Genomic DNA, 19,792 nt, shown 5'->3' with positions numbered 1-19,792 from the left:
AAGAGGCGAAGAGGGGGGAGGAAAGGAAAGGGAGGGTGCAAGGAAAAAGGCACCTAGGAGAGAATGACTGCATCAAAAAACAGCCATCATGACTTCTGTAATTCATCTAACGTCTATAAAAATCCATAATGGTAGCACGCTACACACAATATAAATGACGAGCCAGCGCGACAAGGTAATTATCATCTTTTCGTTCTGCACGCCTCTTTTAAACGTTAGCTCGACGGCATGCTCTTTACCAGTGAGGACTCGATTGTTTAAATAGACGAGAAAGGTGAAGGTTGAAATTTGAAGGGTGCAAGGGTGCATTATTTGGATAATAGAATCCGAGCTGTCCTACGTGAGCTTCCTTTATGAAATATTTAAAAGGAAACAGACTTGATGATGCCGCATACTCCTGCAGCTGTGGCGAGCACATGGTGGCGTGCGCAGCTCACTATAAGACTGCGTCGTGCACGTCCAGGATGCCTGCAGTGTCCTCCTGGTATCCCCTACATGACCATCAGCAATGACTCCCACTGTCCGTGTGTTTCTTTTATGCGGCAGACTAAGCTGGCTTAAGAGTGAGATGTCATCCCCAGGCATGGGTACCCCCAGCGACCCCCTCCTGGCCAGTCCCGGGGGGAGATTATCCTCCGCTCAGGAAGGTCTCTGGAGGACCTCCCTCCCAAAGACGGCCAGCTTCCCGACGTCCTCCACCCGACATCTAAGTCACCGTGCCAACAACTTCCAAAGGCAACACAAGAGACAGAAACCCATTCGACCTTCGCCGCCGCCGCCACCCAACACCCCGTGTCCTCTGGACCAGCTGGACCTCAGTGAGCTGCCCCCGAGACGCACCTTCCAAGAGCTGCTCTTCAACGGGTGCATCCTGTTTGGTATTGAATTCAGTTACGCCATGGAGACGGCCTATGTGACACCCGTGCTTCTCCAGATGGGCCTGCCAGATCAGTTTTACAGCTTGGTGTGGTTCATCAGCCCCATACTGGGTAAGAGACCACCTGCTGGTTTGATGTGGTAAAGACGGTCGACTGAAACTTGGTGTGTCTGTAGCTTTAATAGCTTTACATATACAATGCGTAGGCCACATAGTCAGGAGATCGGGAAGACCTGGGTTCGATTCTCCGCTCAGGCATCTCTGTGTGGAGTTTGCATGTTCTCCCCGTGCATGCGTGGATTTTCTCCGGGTACTCCGGTTTCCTCCCACATTCCAAAAACATGCTAGGTTAATTGGCGACTCCAAATTGTCCATAGGTATGAATGTGAGTGTGAATGGTTGTTTGTCTATATGTGCCCTGTGATTGGCTGGCGACCAGTCCAGGGTGTACCCCGCCTCTCACCCGAAGACAGCTGGGATAGGCTCCAGCACCCACCGCGACCCTCGTGACGATAAGCGGTAGAAAATGAATGAATGAATGAATGACTTCATATGATGTGATACGGGCTGTATGGTGATGAAGTGGTTAGTGTGCAGGCCACACAGCTAGGACACCCAGGTTCGATTCCCCCCTCAGGCATCTCTGTGTGGAGTTTGCATGTTCTCCCCGTGCGTGCATGGGGTTCCTCCCACATTCCAAAAACATGCTAGGTTAATTGGCGACTCCAAATTGTCCATAGGTATGAATGTGAGTGGTCGTTTGTCTATATGTGCCCTGTGATTGGCTGGAGACCAGTCCAGGGTGTACCCCGCCTCTCGCCTAAACTCGTCTTAAAAATGTTAGCGACAACATGCTAATAAAAAGGCTCTAAATACGCATATTACTGTGATAACATAATTAAAAAGTAAATTTTGCATAACAATGCGTATCTTTTGTTTATCTTGAAGGATTCCTAGTTCAACCTCTTATTGGAGCTTGGAGTGACCGCTGCACATCCCGATTTGGACGAAGGAGACCGTTTATTTTTGCACTGGCCATCGGTAAGACACCAGTTCTTTAGCAGTACTTACAAGAGATAAGGAGTAGGTGGTATGTTTGTTGTTTAATCCCTTGTATGGATTAAGGATTATCTGTCAAAAGCACCTGGAAATCATGCTTCCTGTCATATACAGTATGGGTATATAACTATCATCTCTATTTTGGACCTCCAGGGGCGTTGGTTGGTCTGACTCTGGTCCTGAACGGGCGGGACATCGGGGGAGCGCTGGCCGACACTGCGTCCAATCACAAGTGGGGCATAATCCTGACTGTATGTGGTGTGGTTCTGATGGATTTCAGCGCAGATTCCGCAGACAACCCGAGTCATGCCTACATGATGGATGTTTGTAGCCCCGAGGACCAGGACCGGGGATTGAACATCCATGCACTGCTGGCAGGTAGGGATAAAGTGATTTTTTGTGTACTGTCAGGGAATCTCTCCAATCAATATAATTGAGAATCACTGGGATAAGGACAGATGATGTATGGTCAACCATAATTTAATAGTCTATAGCACCAAGGTTTATTATTACCAATTCTGATGGGACTATCTAAGTGACGTACAATATACAGTATTCAATGTTATTGTGGCTTAAATTACCAAGCTTGTGAAACAACCCAATAATGCTGGTACAGTTTTAGAAGTGACAACATTGGGGACATAGGTTGGCCTGGATTGACTCTTTCATCAATGGGTTCCAAAGGCAAGGAAGCTCAGCAAAACTGCAAAAGGTGCCATCAGCCACAGCTTTCCTGATTTAATGTTCTACAGCTTTCTGAGGTTTTGATTTACTAGAACTGCTGTTCTTTTAGAAAAGTGCTAAAGTTCACCTTACAACGAAGATCCTGATACCAACGTCTCACCTAGTGCCTTTATCTGAATATTTGAATTGGAGGTAAAAACCATGGAGCTGGGGTGCACGGCGGTCGAGTGGTTAGCGCGCAGACCTCACAGCTAGGAGACTAGGGTTCAATTCCGTGCATGCGTGGGTTTTCTCCGGGTACTCCGGTTTCCTCCCACATTCCAAAAACATGCTAGGTTAATTGGCGACTCCAAATTGTCCATAGGTATGAATGTGAGTGTGAATGGTTGTTTGACTATATTATTATATTTGACTATATACCAGAAAATTGTCAATATCAGCTATTGTATTCCCTTTTTAATGGTCTACAGCTTTAACTGATTTACCACGGGTGCATTCTGTTCTTTTAAAAGACCACTAAAGTTTAAAAAAGCATTGCTTCTCCTGTTTAATTTTTTTGTCAGCTTGCTTTACCAGCAATGATGAACCATAACTGGTAAAGAGGGTTCTTAACCCTTGCAATTGATGGTGAATAGCTGTGGTGTCAATCTTTGGCTGGATTTGCACTGCAGGTCCTGCTGCCCAATTCCAATGTAGTGCTTTACTACGTCAATTGGGGTTTTGGTTAATGGTAATGGTTTTATTTCATTTGAACATGCATCAGATTACAATTGAATGCATCACATAATCAGTTCACAGTTCTACATGTCCAAAAGGAGTAGGAAGAAGCAAAGCTTATTAAATCCTACCCCTCCATCTGGTACTTTTACAATCAGTAACTGTTACATTTGTTCACTTCCTGCTTTCTTAATATAGTTTTTTTGTTTTTTTTATTTTTGTAACATTTTTGTAAAATCAGTGTTAATCAGCAACTGTTTGTTTCTTTGTCCAGGATTAGGGGGTGGCTTCGGGTACATCGTGGGTGGCATCAATTGGGATCAAACCCACTTTGGAAAATCAATGGGAGGTCAACTTCGTGTCATCTACCTGTTTACGAGTATCACTCTGGTGATTGCCACAGCCATGACTCTTACGAGCATCCCAGAGCGGCCCCTGCCAAAGAGCCAGCCAAACAAAAACCCAAACTCAAGCAAAAGCCACCTGAAGAGCCCCAACCTTCTTCTTCCCCCGTCTCCCCCCGCCCCACCGGGATCAGCGCTGGGAGTGGATGAAGAAGACGAGGAAGGTCTCTACAGTTATCACTTCTCAAATTCCCACCTGAGCTACCCGGACCCATTGGCTCATTCTTGCAGCGCTAACGCCCGCCTCTGCGCGGGCCTCACTAGCCCCATATCACCCCTGAGCCCCCTTACCCCAAAGTACGGCAGCTTTATAAGTCGGGACAATTCACTCACCGGCATCAATGAATTTGCCTCCTCATTGGGGACCTCTTATATAGACAGTGTTCTCATAGACTGCTACACGGGTCAACAGACACCACAGGCCCTCCTGGTGCCCAATTCTGTACACATGCCTCCGGGGGACTCCCCTCCCCCAGAAGGGTTCACCCAATCAGCAGAGAGCCATCCTGAGAGGCAGCCTGATGGGGTCCATCATCCGGATGCAGAGGGCGCTCCACAGGCATCTCAACAAGCATCTCAGGTTACGTCAGGGGGGCAGCAGCTCGATTTGGGGCAACGTCGGGGCTCCAGTGGTGGAATCCTGAAGCGACCACAAAGTCTTGCACTTATGGAAGAGCCAGCAGCGACGCAGGTAGTCGGGCTGGAGAACGGACGTAGAAGGACTGTGACTTTTAGCCAGCAGGTCAGACAAACCACACATTTTAATGTCTAAGACAATTTCCGAACTCTTCATAATTGTTTTTTTTTTTTTGCTCAATGAAGGTGGCGAACATTTTGCTGAATGGCGTCCGCTACGAGAGCGATCTGAGTGAGAATGTGGAGACAGGAGAATCCCAAATGTCAATGAAGCTTTTGTGTATAGCCATTTACAGAATGCCTCCGTCCTTGCGCAGCTTATGCACTAACCATTTTTTGGGTGAGTAAAACATCGTTATAAACTTTGCAAAAAACATCCAAGTTTATGGTGGAACTCAACATAAATTATGTTGTCATATATGGAAAAATATTCCAAATCCTGATACACTACTAGTCAGTATTTTTTTGATGATTTTGCCAGTTCTCATTTTTTTTGTGTATGTAGAGCCTTTGCAATATCAGAGTATCAGACATGATAAGTCAAACAGGAAACTGCAGTATAAAAATTAGTGGACGTAGGGTTTGCCTAACCATGATGGATACATGAGCTGAGTACTACGTGACTAGAACAGGCTGAATAGGTGTAAGATATGCTAACACAATGGTTATTCTGAGGGGGGAATCGAACCTGGGTGTCCTAGCTGTGTGGCCTGCACACTAACCACTTCATTCATTCATTCATTTTCTACCGCTTATCCTCACGAGGGTCGCGGGGGGGCTGGAGCCTATCCCAGCTGTCTTTGAGCGAGAGGCGGGGTACACCCTGGACTGGTCGCCAGCCAATCACAGGGCACATATAGACAAACAACCATTCACACTCACATTCATACCTATGGACAATTTGGAGTCGCCAATAAACCTAGCATGTTTTTGGAATGTGGGAGGAAACCGGAGTACCCGGAGAAAACCCACGCATGCACGGCGAGAACATGCAAACTCTACACAGAGATAGCCAAGGGTGGAATTGAACCCTGGTTTCCTTGCTGTGAGGTCTGCGCGCTAACCACTCGACCGCCATGCAGCCCACAATGGTTATTCAGCTAACAAAAAATAAACATAAACAGAAAAGTTGTCCAGTGTTTATGTAACATAAACAGTTCATTCATTTATAAGTCGCTCTGGAGTATAAGTCGCAGGAACAGCCAACCTATGAAAAAAAGTCAGACTTATAGTCCGGAAAATACGGTGTACAAAATTTGCACAAATGAAAGATAGAACAGGCCCTACTAAAAGACTGTGTTTGAGTTCCAAGGTTCCACTGACTGACTTGAAGGTCATATTGTATTACAGTAATGTGTGTTGTCATTGTGGGGTTTTTTTTAGGATGGCTGTCCTTTGAAGGCATGCTGCTTTTCTACACCGACTTTATGGGGGAGGTAGTTTTTGAAGGAGACCCCAAAGCGCCCCATGACTCTGAGGCTTACCAGCGCTACAACGCTGGGGTCAGCATGGGCTGCTGGGGTATGTGCATCTATGCATTCAGTGCTGCTTTCTACTCAGGTAAGTGGACACCTCTTCGCATCCCCATTCTGTTTTATATCCATTTAACCTGTGTATATTATCTCCTTTCAGCCATATTGGAGAAGCTGGAGGAGCGTTTCTCTCTTCGCACATTGTATTTTTTTGCCTACTTGGCATTCGGCTTGGGCACAGGTTTGGCCACGCTGTCCACTAACCTCTATGTGGTACTGTCTCTATGTGTCACCTACGGGGTGCTCTTCTCCTCGCTATGCACGCTGCCTTACTCTCTGCTGTGTGAATACTACCAGAGCCCCCAGGTCAGTCTATATACTCTATATAATGCACATGCATGTTCATTTTAAACTGTGTAGTAAACTGTGTTTCTATTGACACACAGGTTCTTAGTGAGGTTTTTTTGGTTTATGTTTGTCATAGTAAATTCATATCAGCTGTGGGAAAGCCTGGTTTAAGAAATGTCCTCAATCGGAATCGGACACTAGGTGGTAGAAATGAGTTGTGAATAGGAGTACAGTTGCAGAGTTCTCAATATAGGAAAATGCCCTTTAAATAGCAGAAAGCATTATTTTGCAAGCTACCATTCAATATCTTGGTCCATAAGGTAAGATCATTGTCTTTGACTCTGTAAATGTTAATACATATATATATATTTATTTAATATGGAAATGTGGGAATATGAGTGAGATAATTATTTTCATTCATTTTAATAAATATGATATATTATATTATACGACAGTACAGTTACGACAGGCTGCACAGTGGTCCAGTGGTTAGCGCGCAGACCTCACAGCTAGGAGACCAGGGTTCAATTCCACCCTCGGCCATCTCTGTGTGGAGTTTGCATGTTCTCCCCGTGCATGCGTGGGTTTTCTCCGGGTACTCCGGTTTCCTCCCAAATTCCAAAAACATGCCAGGTTAATTGGCGACTCCAAATTGTCCATAGGTATGAATGTGAGTGTGAATGGTTGTTTGTCTAAATGTGCCCTGTAATTGGCTGGCGACCAGTCCAGGGTGTACCCCGCCTCTCACCCAAAGACAGCTGGGATAGGCTCCAGCACCCCCGCGACCCTAAAATGAATGAATGAATGTAAATGTGGAAATATGAGTGAGATAGTTATTTTCATTCATTTTAATTTATGATATACAGTGAAGAAAATAAGTATTTGAACACCCTGCTATTTTGCTATTTCTCCCACTTAGAAATCATGGAGGGGTCTGAAATTTTCATCGTAGGTGCATGTCCACTGTGAGAGAGATAAACTAAAAAGAAAAATCCAGAAATCACAATGCATGATTTTTTTAACAATTTATTTGTGTGATACAGCTGCTAATAAGTATTTGAACACCTGAGAAAATGAATGTTAATATTTGGTACAGTAGCCTTTGTTTGCTATTACAGAGGTCAAACGTTTCCTGTAGTTTTTCACCAGGTTTGCACACACTGCAGGAGGGATCTTGGCCCACTCCTCCACACAGATCTTGTCTAGATCAGTCAGGTTTCTGGGCTGTCGCTGAGAAACACGGAGTTTGAGCTCCCTCCAAAGATTTTCGATTGGGTTCAGGTCTGGAGACTGGCTGGGCCATGCTAGAACCTTGATATGCTTCTTACGGAGCCACTCCTTGGTTTTCCTGGCTGTGTGCTTCGGGTCGTTGTCGTGTTGGAAGACCCAGCCACGACCCATCTTCAATGCTCTGACAGAGGGAAGGAGGTTGTTCCCCAAAATCTCACAATACACGGCCCCAGTCATCCTCTCTTTAATGCAGTGCACTCGTCCTGTCCCATGTGCAGAAAAACACCCCCAAAGCATGATGCTACCACCCCCATGCTTCACAGTAGGGATGGTGTTCTTCGGATTGTACTCTTCATTCTTCTTCCTCCAAACACGCTTATTGGAATTATGACCAAAAAGTTCTATTTTGGTCTCATCTGACCATAAAACTTTCTCCCATGACTCCTCTGTATCATCCAAATGGTCATATGCAAACTTAAGACGGGCCTTGACATGTGCTGGTTTAAGCAGGGGAACCTTTCGTGCCATGCATGATTTCACATCATGACGTCTTAGTGTATTACCTACAGTAACCTTGGAAACGGTGGTCCCAGCTCTTTTCAGGTCATTGACCAAGTCCTGTCGTGTAGTTCTGGGCTGATTCCTCACCTTTCTTAGAATCATTGAGACCCCACGAGGTGATATCTTGCATGGGGCTCCACTCCGATTGAGATTGACCGTCATGTTTAGCTTCTTCCATTTTCTAATGATAGCTCCAACAGTGGACCTTTTTTCACCAAGCTGCTTGGTAATTGCTCCGTAGCCCTTTCCAGCCTTGTGGAGGTGTACAATTTTGTCTCTGGTGTCTTTGGACAGCTCTTTGGTCTTCGCCATGTTACAAGTTAAAGTCTTACTGATTGTATGGGGTGGACAGGTGTCTTTATGCAGCTAACGACCTCAAACAGGTGCATCTGATTCAGGATGATACATGGAGTGCAGGTGGACTTCTAATGGGCAGACTAACAGGTCTTTCAGGGTCAGAATTCTAGATGATACACAGGTGTTCAAATACTTATTTGCAGCTGTATCACACAAATAAATTGTTAAAAAATCATGCATTGTGATTTCTGGATTTTTCTTTTTAGTTTATCTCTCTCACAGTGGACATGCACCTACGATGAAAATTTCAGACCCCTCCATGATTTCTAAGTGGGAGAAATAGCAAAATAGCAGGGTGTTCAAATACTTATTTTCTTCACTGTATTATATTGTATTATATTATACAACAGTATAGTGTTTTTGTATTATTCAAATATGTCATTGTATTTAGTGTTATACACACACACATATATACGTTCATGTAAAAACAAACAAATGTTTAGAATTATTTATTATACATTAATAGGTGGCTATGTATTCCAATACTCCAAAAGCATTGTTGTTAACCGTCTTGTTTTTGCAGGATGCTGTAGATGACATTGTTGTAGAGCAGTGACATTTATTTTAATACACTTGCTACACTCCATGAATAAACAAAACATTCTTGCCTTGTCAGTTTTGCGGCTCCTCCGAGGAAGGGACCAGACGAGGGATGGGGGTGGACATCTCCCTGCTCAGCTGCCAGTACTTCCTGGCTCAGATCCTGGTCTCGGTGGCCATGGGACCCCTGACCTCACTGGTCGGCGGTGCCCAGGGAGTGATGTACTTTTCCAGCCTGATGTCATTCGTGGGCTGTGTGTATTCCTCGCTCTGCGTCGTGTACCAGCTGCCCGCCCCAGAGGGTGAGCCCCCCGAAAGCGAGAGCCAGCCACTGTTGGTGCACACTTAAGTAAAAAAAAAATTTTTTAAAAATTAAAAAAACAAGCAAGCTTTCACACACTATTGAGTGTGTGCATAGAACACGCCACATCTCCTGCCGCACACTGTACAGCACAACATTGTAGTGTTTCAATGAGCGGGCAGAAAGACTGACATTGCCGGCGCCTCCACGTGGTGTGTTTATACAGTGTGTGTGCCCATGCATCATGCATTACGTGTGACTGAAGCTGTTGTTTGTGTGTTTGATTATTTGCAGTTAATCATCTATTTTGGTGCTGTTTCAGAGGATTAATGCAACATCTTTTTTTTCACTCTTACAGTGGAACCTCCAATCTTCACTTCCTTTCCCCAGAGGAAAGTGAATTAATCTGTTCCAATCATCATAAAACCTTCATTATCTGTAAATGCCATGTTTTTACACATAACATTTTAACTGTAGAACTGTATAAGGTAAATAAATAAAACCAAAACAGGGGTATGCTACTCACTCAAAGGTGTTTGCATAGTGGCCTTTTATAGGTGTATTAACAAGTTTTGCATGTACGCTGTAAAAGTCCCCTGTTATGCAATAGGGGACTCCGGCCCCAGCTAAATAAGACCATGCCAATGTGAATTTCTGTTAAGTAGGATTCAATATCAATAAACATAATATTTTTGCAGTTAGATCATAAAAAACCTGTTTCAATTTCTATATTAGATTTTTACCCTGATTTGATTTTTTGAGACAGGAAATACCCTGATAGTCACCTTTACATTCATATTACCCAATTTAGTAAACATAATCAGAAAAAATAGGCCATTTAAAACATAAGTAAGACTTATGCTCATGTGTGTGTCAATAAATGGCTCCCAGACATGTGGACAGGAAGTGACGTCGAGGGTTCAGAGTTGAGTATTAGCTGGAGTACGGCCAACAACAGTAGCCCTCGTTATTATTATGATGACTATTATTAGTAGTCGTATTATGTTATGACTGTTGTGGGATACATAATTATAAAATATTAAAAGCCTGTTTGCGATCAAGTCGTGTGCGTGTTACTAGTGGAACCTAGTGGCCTGTGAGGACATCTTGTATTTCCTTAAACTTTATTTAAATTGTGACATTTCTGAAAAGCCAGTAAGCATGTTTTTAGCAGTTTTACCAGTTAAATTTCCCATTTCCATGTCTTTTCGCCATACCTTGTATCCTTCTGTGGCATCACGCAACTTTTTTTTTTACTTCAACATTTGGAGGTACCACTGTAATGTGTTCCCTCATGTCTGCATGTTTGTTTTAGGTGAAGCGAATGTCTGTTAATCACATGACAGTATAGCATAGCAACATTTTTAACACTTATTAATTCAAGGGCTTGTGTCATGACATGTTTTATGGGTTTCATGAAGTGTAAATAATTACAATGACATGTGGGTTTGGGTGGTATACACTTACCTTGGATATAGGTGTGTACTGGTGGGGCCCCTCCCCTCACTTAAAAGCCATGACACTGCATGGTGACGACCTCCTGGCCGAGCAGTGTAATAATGACAGTCATTCTTGTCATTATCAGGAAGAGGAGAAGTTGAAACTGGGGTGTGACTCGAGATTCAGGTGGCTACAGAAGAAACAGAAAGAGAAGACATGTGAACTTTGAGTAACCGCACCTCGCAAAGTGGACAACGAAGACTCTTTGGGGTTCATTAAAGCCAGCAGCAGCAGCAGCAACCCATCATCATTGTACTGCACTGTCAGTCGCTCTTTAAGGGCACCGTTCTTTGATGCCCTGGTCAGCACAGGCAAACCCCATCACGCCCAGTCAGTACTGCTGCCTCAGCCGAAAGTCAGTGTTTGCCTGGGAAACAGTAAATGTACAGAAGCTTGCTTTATTTATAAACATTGTAACACTAGTGCCACCTATTGTTCAACATCTCTAAAAACAAACGCTTTTAACTAAATTGATCATTTTTGGACTCCTGTGTCAACTTATTTGAATGAGGCTGCATCACACCAACACACCACAAGGGGGAGTAACAGGGTAGATATTTACCCAACAGCACTTCCTTTCCCATCATTTTTCCTGCATCTTAGACAGCCATTTTCTAAGGAATAGGAAAGTGGGTCACTTCAATTAGAAAAAAACAAAACACGCAGACGGCAGGAAATTAAGTAAAAAGACAATTTATTTTGTTTCAGAATATACAAAGCAGTTGGCTGGAGTGACCAAAATGTCATCCTGGTTCTTAAGAGAGGCAGTTTTTGGACACGATGCCATGTTACTCAGCCATAAATGTAAACTCATTGTAAAAGAAAGCAACCCGAAAAAGGTGTAAATGGTACAAACCTGCGTGGAATGCATACAGAAAATGACCAAAGCATTAAGATTTAAGAGGGGTTAATTCATATTGCAAAAAACAAAACAAAAAAGAAGCCCACCTTCAGCTATCATATGGAGTCCCTTTTCATATTATTTGCTCCATCTGTTATTTTAACCGGGCAGCCAAGCCAAGCATTAACTAGCAGCTCAAACACAAAAAGGTTTTGCTTTAACTAATGTCCTTTTTTTTTAAACTATTAACATTATCCCCTGCTTAAAACTTATCTTTGGTCCTCAAAGTGAATCTTGAGAGGTCAACATGAGCAGCTGCCTGAAGAACATTGATGAATCAGCTGGTCAGCACTGACTTGATAGAGATTGTGCTCAAAATGGAAATAACTGATCTTATAGCATGGCCCTGTTTATAAGAGGGGCTCATTTTAAAAAGACCAATAAATAACATTTGGTAAAAGAAATTAACAACAAAGAAAAATAAAGGAGATGGCCATTACATTTCACAACAACTTCAGTGCAATGTGAGAATATGACAAAAAAAATGTCTTTGGGGGGGAAAAAAATAAGAAAAAAGCACAAGCTCTACAACACGATGTTGACCAGAGAGGAGGAGGAGGGGGGCTGCATAAGGAATGTTTAAGCCTCCACTTCTGCCTCTTTTGAATCTCCATTCTCCTCGGTCTTCTGTTTTTTGGTCTCCGCTTTTTCCTCCTGAATGACACAAAACATTCATAAAATTACATTTAAATATTAAAAACATGAACATTGACGCTTCAGGAGATTTTTAGCCCCAAGTCGCATTTTGAAATATAGGTGAGATTTGCCAGGAGATACTAATTTTCAAATATTTTGAATGGTTAGCTCTGTTCCTTAAATTAACCTAAAATGTCAAGGCTTAAGATACAGCTGTTACCTTGATACAAAAAAATATCCAATTAGTAATCTGAAATTATGTTTTGTGATCCCACATTTATAACACCGTCCAATTGTTTAAGATTCAGACTACCTGTGCTCAGTTTTTGTATTTGTCAACCAAAGGGTGCCACTTTCCATGAAGCACTGTTTTTCCTAAAGAGGCCTTGCTACTGAGATAAGCATCTGTCTCGTTGGGTAATGGGTGTGTGTCAAAAAAATGCATCAAGAAAATATGGTTCTACATATATCCTTAAGAGTTACTATCACCCATATTCACTGCATCAAATGTAATGAACTTCTGACCTGACCACAGTTGTTTCAAAAAATATATCTTCACATTTTCATTTAAGTAGCCTTAAAAGTGACCTACATGCTACATTTGATACTCGGGTGCCTTTTTGGGGTTAAATAAGCTGAAATGCGGTTATTAGAGTTACACAACAAACCTCTTCTTCCTCATCAGCAGCACGCTTCACGGGCTGTGCATCCGTATCTTCAGCAGGGGGCGCCTCGTCTGCATTGCCTAACGAAAAGAACAGATTGTTTCTTTAGGGTGTAATTAAGAGCAAACTGTATTCTTACTAGGCCAGTTGTACCATCCTAGACTTAGATAGCACTCACCCCAATTTACCTGACAAGGTGGATCATTTCCAGTCATTAAAATTATTCAGATTTCTATTGTGAAAGGTGGCGAATGCCATAAATCACTTGCGTTTAGACTTGATTATTTTGAGTCTTTGTGGACTTAGTTCTTTTATAAAATGTGTCATGCAAGAACTATGCTGGCCCACCCAACCATGCCAAAGGAGGGGAACACTACCCAACTTGTACACAGTAGCCAAATGTGCTGGATGTACATCTTGTATCAGGGTTTGTCAGAAATACACAAGAGTATGCATGCAATCATGCTGTGCCAGGGCCCACCTCTTCCAATCAAGCCCAAGGATGCTGAAATGTGCCCAACATATATTACACTAGGCACATAAAAATTAAAAAGTGGCTTATTTTTGTTTATTTTATAAAAAAAAAGGTGTCAGGTATCATACACAGCAGTCAATATAAAGAGAAATTGTTGAAGTGAGGTGGACCCAAGCACTGTATAGTCCACCCTTATAGGACAAAGCTTTTTTTGTAAAACTGTACCATCTCCATTCTTGTGCTCCTCTTCCTCTGCTGCGTCAACTTTGTCATCACTGTGATTGGCACCGTTCTGAGTAGAGGAGGTAAGAGAAAGATTGTTGAAAAGATAATTTTTTTTTAATGACTCTCAGTGGTTTGAATAATCCTACCCCCCCAAAAGAGAAGAGGGGGTTGCTTGCTAGTGTTCCCTAGAGGATTAACCACTAAGCAGCACCAGTCCTCTTGTGGGGAAGACATTGCCAACATCTGAGCCATTTATTTCACAAGGCAACACAAAGCAGGCAGAATGGCGACACCTGCACGACGACCATGAAGGAGGGGAGGGCTGTTAGAGACAAAAGACCCTCGCTCTCCCCCACCATCACCATTTACTCCAAACTCACTGTGCCATTAGCAGGTGCGTCCCCGTTGTCCGCCGTCGTCTTCGTCTCCTCTTCTACTTCTTTCTTTTCTTTCAGCTCCTTTTGAAACAAAACGACACAATCACGGAAAAAATCCAGTAATATAGATTTAATGAGTTAAAAAAATAACTTCAATATATTAAATGAATATTTAATTGTCGAGGAAGCGCTTGAGACGTTCAAAGGCTTTTCCCGCCCACAGCCAGCTTTTGTCTACTTCTTGTAGACAAATTTCACCCCAAAAACGTTCACCTCTGTTAGTAAAACAAACCCGTATGGTGCACAAAGACGAAATAAAGACCTCTACCTGGCTTAGGCGTCGAATTTTTATCGACATTAACAACATTTGAGGGCTGCACACACTAACCGCCATTTAACCACCAAACAACATCATCGCTCCTTAGCAACCTGTAGCAACTTTATACACTTATTTAGAGCGTCATTATAAATGAATGAATCAAACGCACCTTGGCTGTAACCTCTGCAGTGGCGGTCGTGTCTACAACAGCTGTATCGGCCATGGCTAAAGGGAAAGATAATTATTTATTCCTATTTAATGGGGAAAACTCTAAATATGTTTGTTTCTTCTTTGTCGTCGTCGTCGTCGTCGTAGGGGGATACAAGTCCAATGACGCCGAGAGAGAAATGAAGTCTGCCCGTCTTTTTCTGTGGAGCCGCTTGAAAGCGACTCTACTTGGAGGCAGAGGCTCAACTCGGTAGCTGATTGGACGGGAGTGACGACGGATATATGTGATTAGAGGAAAGCAATGTCAGTTTTAGCAAAAAATCCCGCCTCTCATGCGTTCTGGTCGTTGATTGGTGAGTCGTTTTAAAGCGCTGCTTTACAATGACACTTTTTGTCTATCTTATGGTTTAATTTAAACAATAGATACAAGTTCTTAAAGTTGTCATATATCTACAGAACATACAGACAGCTCAGTAATGTTTTACTACGACAGCAATCGAATCGACATTCGAATCCATGTTGAGTCTTTTTTTGGTCATGTTTTTTAGAACTCTTTTTTTGTCGAGCATGGTGGTGTCAAATTACACTTAAGGCTGAATTATGTCAAGATGTGAAAACCATGCTCCTGGCTGGCTGGCTGGCTGGCTGGCTAGCTGGCTACTCCTTCCTGTCTAAATTTAACTGCTCTCAGTGAAACCAGTTTCTACACACTGGCAACAAAACATTGCAGAATACTACCTAAAGTGCACCTTGTAATCTTATTAGAAGTATTGAGTATGCATTCAGTTACTTCATGCTCAGTCTTTTTTTTATTTTAAAGTTATTTTTGCATTAGCAGTGTGCAAAATACAATTAGAAATCTGCATGCATTCGTACAGACAATTAGATGTTTAATCTCTGTGTTTAATGAAAAATGTGATGTAAAAAATTATTTTCTCAGTTTCGATACTGCTTGTCTTCATAGGGTCACAGGTGACTTTTGGGTACGAGAGGTTGGCAACCAATCACAGGACACATATAGACAGACAATCATTCACACCTATGGACAATTTAGAATCGCAGATTAGCCTACTATGCATGTTTTTGGGGATGCGGGTGAACAAAAACATCCAAGTACACAACAGAACATGCAAACTCTACACAAGAGATCACCTGACTGTGAGGCCACGGTGCGGCCTTAAAGCGGAACACATAAAAATATAGCAAAATATTTATAAAAGTGCAACATATGACATTAGATCAGGCTGTGGTTTTGCAGTACTAGTTTACACTGTTTTTTTAGATGTTTATCTAGCCAGTTCAGCAGCAAACAGGTAAAAAAAAAAAAAAAAAAAACATAATTATTCATCCCATTAATAAGTAATCCTTATATCCTGAACCTGTTTTATTTTTTTCTCACTCGGTGGTTCCTGAAGTTCACTTCCTTTCATCTTCAACCGGTTCATCCAACTGTTAAACCAAAGGAAGTGACTACAAGCGCTAGTGGGCCCCCCCGCCGTTTTTTTTCTTGGTAGAGCCCGCGTATAACTTTCAGTTACAAAGCGGAACAGCCAGTTTATTGGGGAAAGTGAATGCTTCAGTTTATTTCCTGATGTTAAAAAACAAACAGTATTTTAGATCACAATACCTAAAGACATTATTATTATATATTCCCACTGTTTTGTCACTAGCCTCTAATTTTAGCACATCTCCTGGGAGCTAACCATCCCGGTCTTATCTCCTCCCCGCCAAGCCACCGATTTCAAGGAAGCCTTGGGGCCCTATAAGCCCATTTAGTGACTCACCTCGCATTCAAGAAATATAATTATGGAGCGTAATTACACGCAGAGTTCAAAGGCTTGTATGCCTGCGCCCTGGCGGGTTGTTCTGCAAGGTTCTGGTGGCCTACTGAGTCTGCTGTTACATGACACAAAATAACTCCAAGAGATTGCACTGAAATCTAATGATGTTTGGGAGTAACTCGCGGACGGCAGAAGGCATTACTCACTCCCCTTTTCGGTGAGTGGAAAGTGGGCGCGTGCATGAGAATGAGGCGGGCAGATTGTGAGATAATTTCCTCCCCTTCCTCATTTGCCTAGCACAACATCTTTCCATTCGTGTTTCTGCAGCTAAAAGGGCAGCCTGTGTGCTGTGTGCAGGTTAAAGCCAAACAGTAGGGTAGCCAAAGAAAAAGAGATGCAACAGTGCCCCACATTTTCCCAACTGGAAAAAAAAACCACATGGCACCAGCAAAAGGAATCATTCACAAAAGACAAGCTCCTCTATGTGTCTTTATTAAATTAAAAATGTCACGTGTGGAAATACTTTTCCAAGACCCCGACTGTTCTCCTCTGCAGTGACATGATACAGGATGGCAATTCGCTTAAAAAACACCTTCGTTTCACCTCATTCTGTGAGGACAAAGGCCCAAAGACATGACTTGTGGAATGTCAGCACTTAGAGGAACGTGCTTCAAAGAGCAAGGGTCAGGATTAGGGTTGGGGGTTTGAGAAGGGGGCGAAGGGGGTCCCGATAATTGGAGGAATTGGTGGCCGCAATCTGAGCTCTTTTGTTTTTAACAGTGGGAGTCCCACATGGTCCGGTGGGCTTTTCTGTGCTTGTCAGGCGAGTCCCGCAGCGCACGGGGGGCCAACATAAAGTTGACTTTCTCACTGGAGAAAGAAGAGTGAGGTCTTGATGGATCAATCTGTAATTAACACCATTTAGTGCCATCATGCAGAAAAGTTTGGAATGAAGTCATCATAGAAGTTATGATAGGGACAACAATCAGGAGGCATTGTATTAATAAAATGCTTACAGTATTGGTTTAAGGCAGGATTGAATATTAATTATGTTTTTTTTAAATCTACAGTTAGTCTAAATCAGGGGTCTCAAACAAAATTTACTTGGGGGCCACTGGAGCTAGGGTCTAGGCGAGACTGGGCCACAACAGGTTTTCAAAAAAAAAAAAAAACGCATTTATTAAAAACAGAAAAATTTAATAAACTTTGCTTTGGTTTCGATTTTCTACAAGAAAAGCTCTGATAAAACATTCCACTGTTCTCAAATATCTTACTTTTTGTTTTTCTACACAAAATAAGATGAAAAATAAATAAACAAATCAAGAATAAAGAAAATCAATCAGTAATTAATAAATAAATATAATAATATTAAATGGCAAATAATAAAAACTTAAGAAACCACATATAGTTGGTGGGTAGACAAATTATTTTTTCAGATTAAAACTAACAAAGCATTATTAGAGCCCTGTAGACATGACAAAACACGACTATAGTCACATTTATACTCTTTTTATTTACATATTGCGCAACTGCAGGGTCTTGAGATACATGCTAACTTGCAAACTAGAGAGCTAGCGACCTAAACGGTAGCCTTCAAGTTATTTCTTTTAAACTAAATAGCCAAAAACGTACCACTTCCACACGGATAGGGAGGATAACTATTAACAGTTATTTAACCTTTAACATGAACATTAATCAAACGTAATAATTTTTTCTGTGTACATGATACCATACAGCATCCATATCAAACTTGCGCGGGCCGCACTAACATTAAACTTTCATATCAAGGCGGGGACCTCAACACTAGTGTCCTGCGGGCCACATTTGGAAACCTAGAAAGCCAATATTCTGCCTTTGGAGTTAGTATCAGAGCTGTAAAAGAGAAAGTGTTTGTGTAAAAGTACTTTTACTTTATTTTTGTTTGCAGTAGTTTTATATCAAGCATCTTTGAAGGGTGAGTAATTCTAGATTGTTTTAGTTTTATGTCAGGCATCTTGAATAAGTGAGTAATTCTATTCTATCTTCCAAGGGTGAGTAATTGTACTTTATTTTTGTTTTATACCAGGCATCTTCCAAGGGAGAGTACTCTTACTTTATTTTTGTTTGAAGTAGTTTATGTCAAGCATCTTTGAAGGGTGATTACTTTGACTTTTTTTTAAATGTAGTTTTATGTCGGGTATTTTCCAAGAGAGTACTTTTACTTCATTTTTGTTTAATGCCAGGCGTCTCCCAAGGGTTAGTAGGCTACTTTTACATCATTTTTGTTGCAAGTAGTTTTATGTCAGGCATCTTCAAAGGGTGAGTAATTGTACTTTTTTGTTATATGTAGATTTATGCCAGGCATCTTCCAAGGATGAGTACTTATACTTTATTTTTTTTTATATCAGGGATCTTCCAAGGGGGAGTTTTATGTATTTAATCATACAATGGTTATTTTTGCACTTTTATGACAGTTAAGAATATTAATGTGTTCCTACCAAACATTACCTTTACAAATAAATTATACTTTTACAAATAAAGGTTTTAGGATGGCAACAACCTGAGCCTGGAACAAATTAATTCAGTTGGCATTATTTTCTATGGGAAAGTGGTTGTGAAATTAGAAGAATTTGGACATCCACCAACATTACTCAGCAGAACATTTGAGGTTCCATTGTAGTGGCAAGCATTTGTGTGTCATTTTAATATTTTATGCAGTAGATTAACATCAATTCAAGTCAAGTCAAGTTTATTTATATAGCCCTTAATCACAAAATAGCCTCAAAGGGCTTTACAAGCTGGCAACAATGGACGACAAGCTTTGCATTTAAGTAAAATAAAAATGTGTTTTCCACCTTTTATTTTTGTTAACCGTCTTGTTTGGATCAAGATGATCAAGGCTGGTGGATCTTGTTGGACAGTTGTGGTTGACTTGTCTTTTTTTTAACGCGGAAGACGGATTAGTGCTTTGAGGATTTGCAAAATGCTAGTGTGTTTGGAAGTGGTCCAAAAGATTTAAGGCGTGTTTGCTATCCACTTCAAAAGATTCCAGTTGCCTCTTTGCCCTTTTATGAAAAAACAGCATTGGTACTTCATTTTCTTTTGGTTTATGCTTGTGGTCTCTGGCTTTTGACTAGTTAGCAATTAGCAGAGTAAAATGCATCAACAATAGCACGTCTGTTTAATCAGATCCCTTTGGAATGACAAAGAAGCTGTGGGGTCTCTACACTCAGGACATGCAACTATTGCTGGGACAAAAAGTCTCTGTTTGTGGCTTTTGTTTCCACAGTAGAAACTGAAATAAAATGAAATAGTCACACAATGTCCATAAAAGTCACCAGGAAGTCGCTTTGTTTGAGTAAATAAGGTTGCTTACATTGAAGCTAATAATAATGTTTCACAAATGTCTTCCTCCCTCGTGCTTGGCTGCAACCACCTTATTTAATTTCACCTCTAAGCTCCGCCCACCCCTCCAGCAACTGACTTGCAAAGAGAAAGTGGAAATTTCCAGTCATTCCGAGAGCTTTTTTGCGAGAAGAGCTCCTCCTCCTTCTTGTTCCTACTTTCCCGCCATTCACTC

At 41.8% G+C, this 19,792-nt stretch overlaps 2 protein-coding genes across 3 annotated transcripts; one reads left to right on the top strand and one right to left on the bottom strand.

Annotated features, from left to right (window-relative positions):
- Window positions 1–18: 18 nt before the first annotated feature.
- Window positions 19–11,136, top strand: slc45a1 (solute carrier family 45 member 1). Of its 2 annotated transcripts, XM_058055792.1 has the most exons (10): window positions 19–175; window positions 547–989; window positions 1,826–1,918; window positions 2,090–2,314; window positions 3,612–4,483; window positions 4,564–4,717; window positions 5,761–5,937; window positions 6,010–6,215; window positions 8,962–9,187; window positions 10,772–11,136. In XM_058055792.1, exons 2-10 carry the CDS (start codon window positions 569–571, stop codon window positions 10,798–10,800), a joined length of 2,403 nt encoding a protein of 800 aa, XP_057911775.1. In that variant the 5' UTR covers window positions 19–175; window positions 547–568; the 3' UTR covers window positions 10,801–11,136. The 2 variants fall into 2 exon arrangements, with proteins under 2 accessions (XP_057911775.1, XP_057911773.1); XM_058055790.1 differs by having other exon boundaries at window positions 8,962–11,136.
- A 227-nt stretch (window positions 11,137–11,363) lies between these two features.
- Window positions 11,364–14,684, bottom strand: si:ch211-222l21.1 (prothymosin alpha-A). Its single transcript, XM_058054999.1, has 5 exons — window positions 14,454–14,684; window positions 13,969–14,046; window positions 13,589–13,655; window positions 12,892–12,968; window positions 11,364–12,241 (listed from the first exon to the last, which is right to left on the bottom strand). Exons 1-5 carry the CDS (start codon window positions 14,505–14,507, stop codon window positions 12,167–12,169), a joined length of 351 nt encoding a protein of 116 aa, XP_057910982.1. The 5' UTR covers window positions 14,508–14,684; the 3' UTR covers window positions 11,364–12,166.
- Between the last annotated feature and the right edge of the window lie 5,108 nt (window positions 14,685–19,792).

Source organism: Doryrhamphus excisus, chromosome 18, assembly GCF_030265055.1.
Source record: "Doryrhamphus excisus isolate RoL2022-K1 chromosome 18, RoL_Dexc_1.0, whole genome shotgun sequence".
NCBI classification, from domain to species: domain Eukaryota; kingdom Metazoa; phylum Chordata; class Actinopteri; order Syngnathiformes; family Syngnathidae; genus Doryrhamphus; species Doryrhamphus excisus.
Note: the sequence above shows the minus strand (reverse complement) of the source record. Positions and strands in the feature narration are given on the sequence as shown.

Bases quoted from the DNA above. Each gene is read 5' to 3' on its own strand.
- slc45a1 (XM_058055790.1), top strand. From the start codon at position 569: ATGTCATCCCCAGGCATGGGTACCCCCAGCGACCCCCTCCTGGCCAGT. The intron at 2,315-3,611 runs GTAGGGATAAAG...TTCTTTGTCCAG, and splicing joins CATCCATGCACTGCTGGCAG to GATTAGGGGGTGGCTTCGGG. The intron at 4,484-4,563 runs GTCAGACAAACC...TGCTCAATGAAG, and splicing joins CTGTGACTTTTAGCCAGCAG to GTGGCGAACATTTTGCTGAA.
- si:ch211-222l21.1 (XM_058054999.1), bottom strand. From the start codon at position 14,507: ATGGCCGATACAGCTGTTGTAGACACGACCGCCACTGCAGAGGTTACA. The intron at 13,656-13,968 runs GTGAGTTTGGAG...TCCTCTACTCAG, and splicing joins ACGCACCTGCTAATGGCACA to AACGGTGCCAATCACAGTGA. The intron at 12,969-13,588 runs GTACAGTTTTAC...TCTTTTCGTTAG, and splicing joins GGAGCACAAGAATGGAGATG to GCAATGCAGACGAGGCGCCC.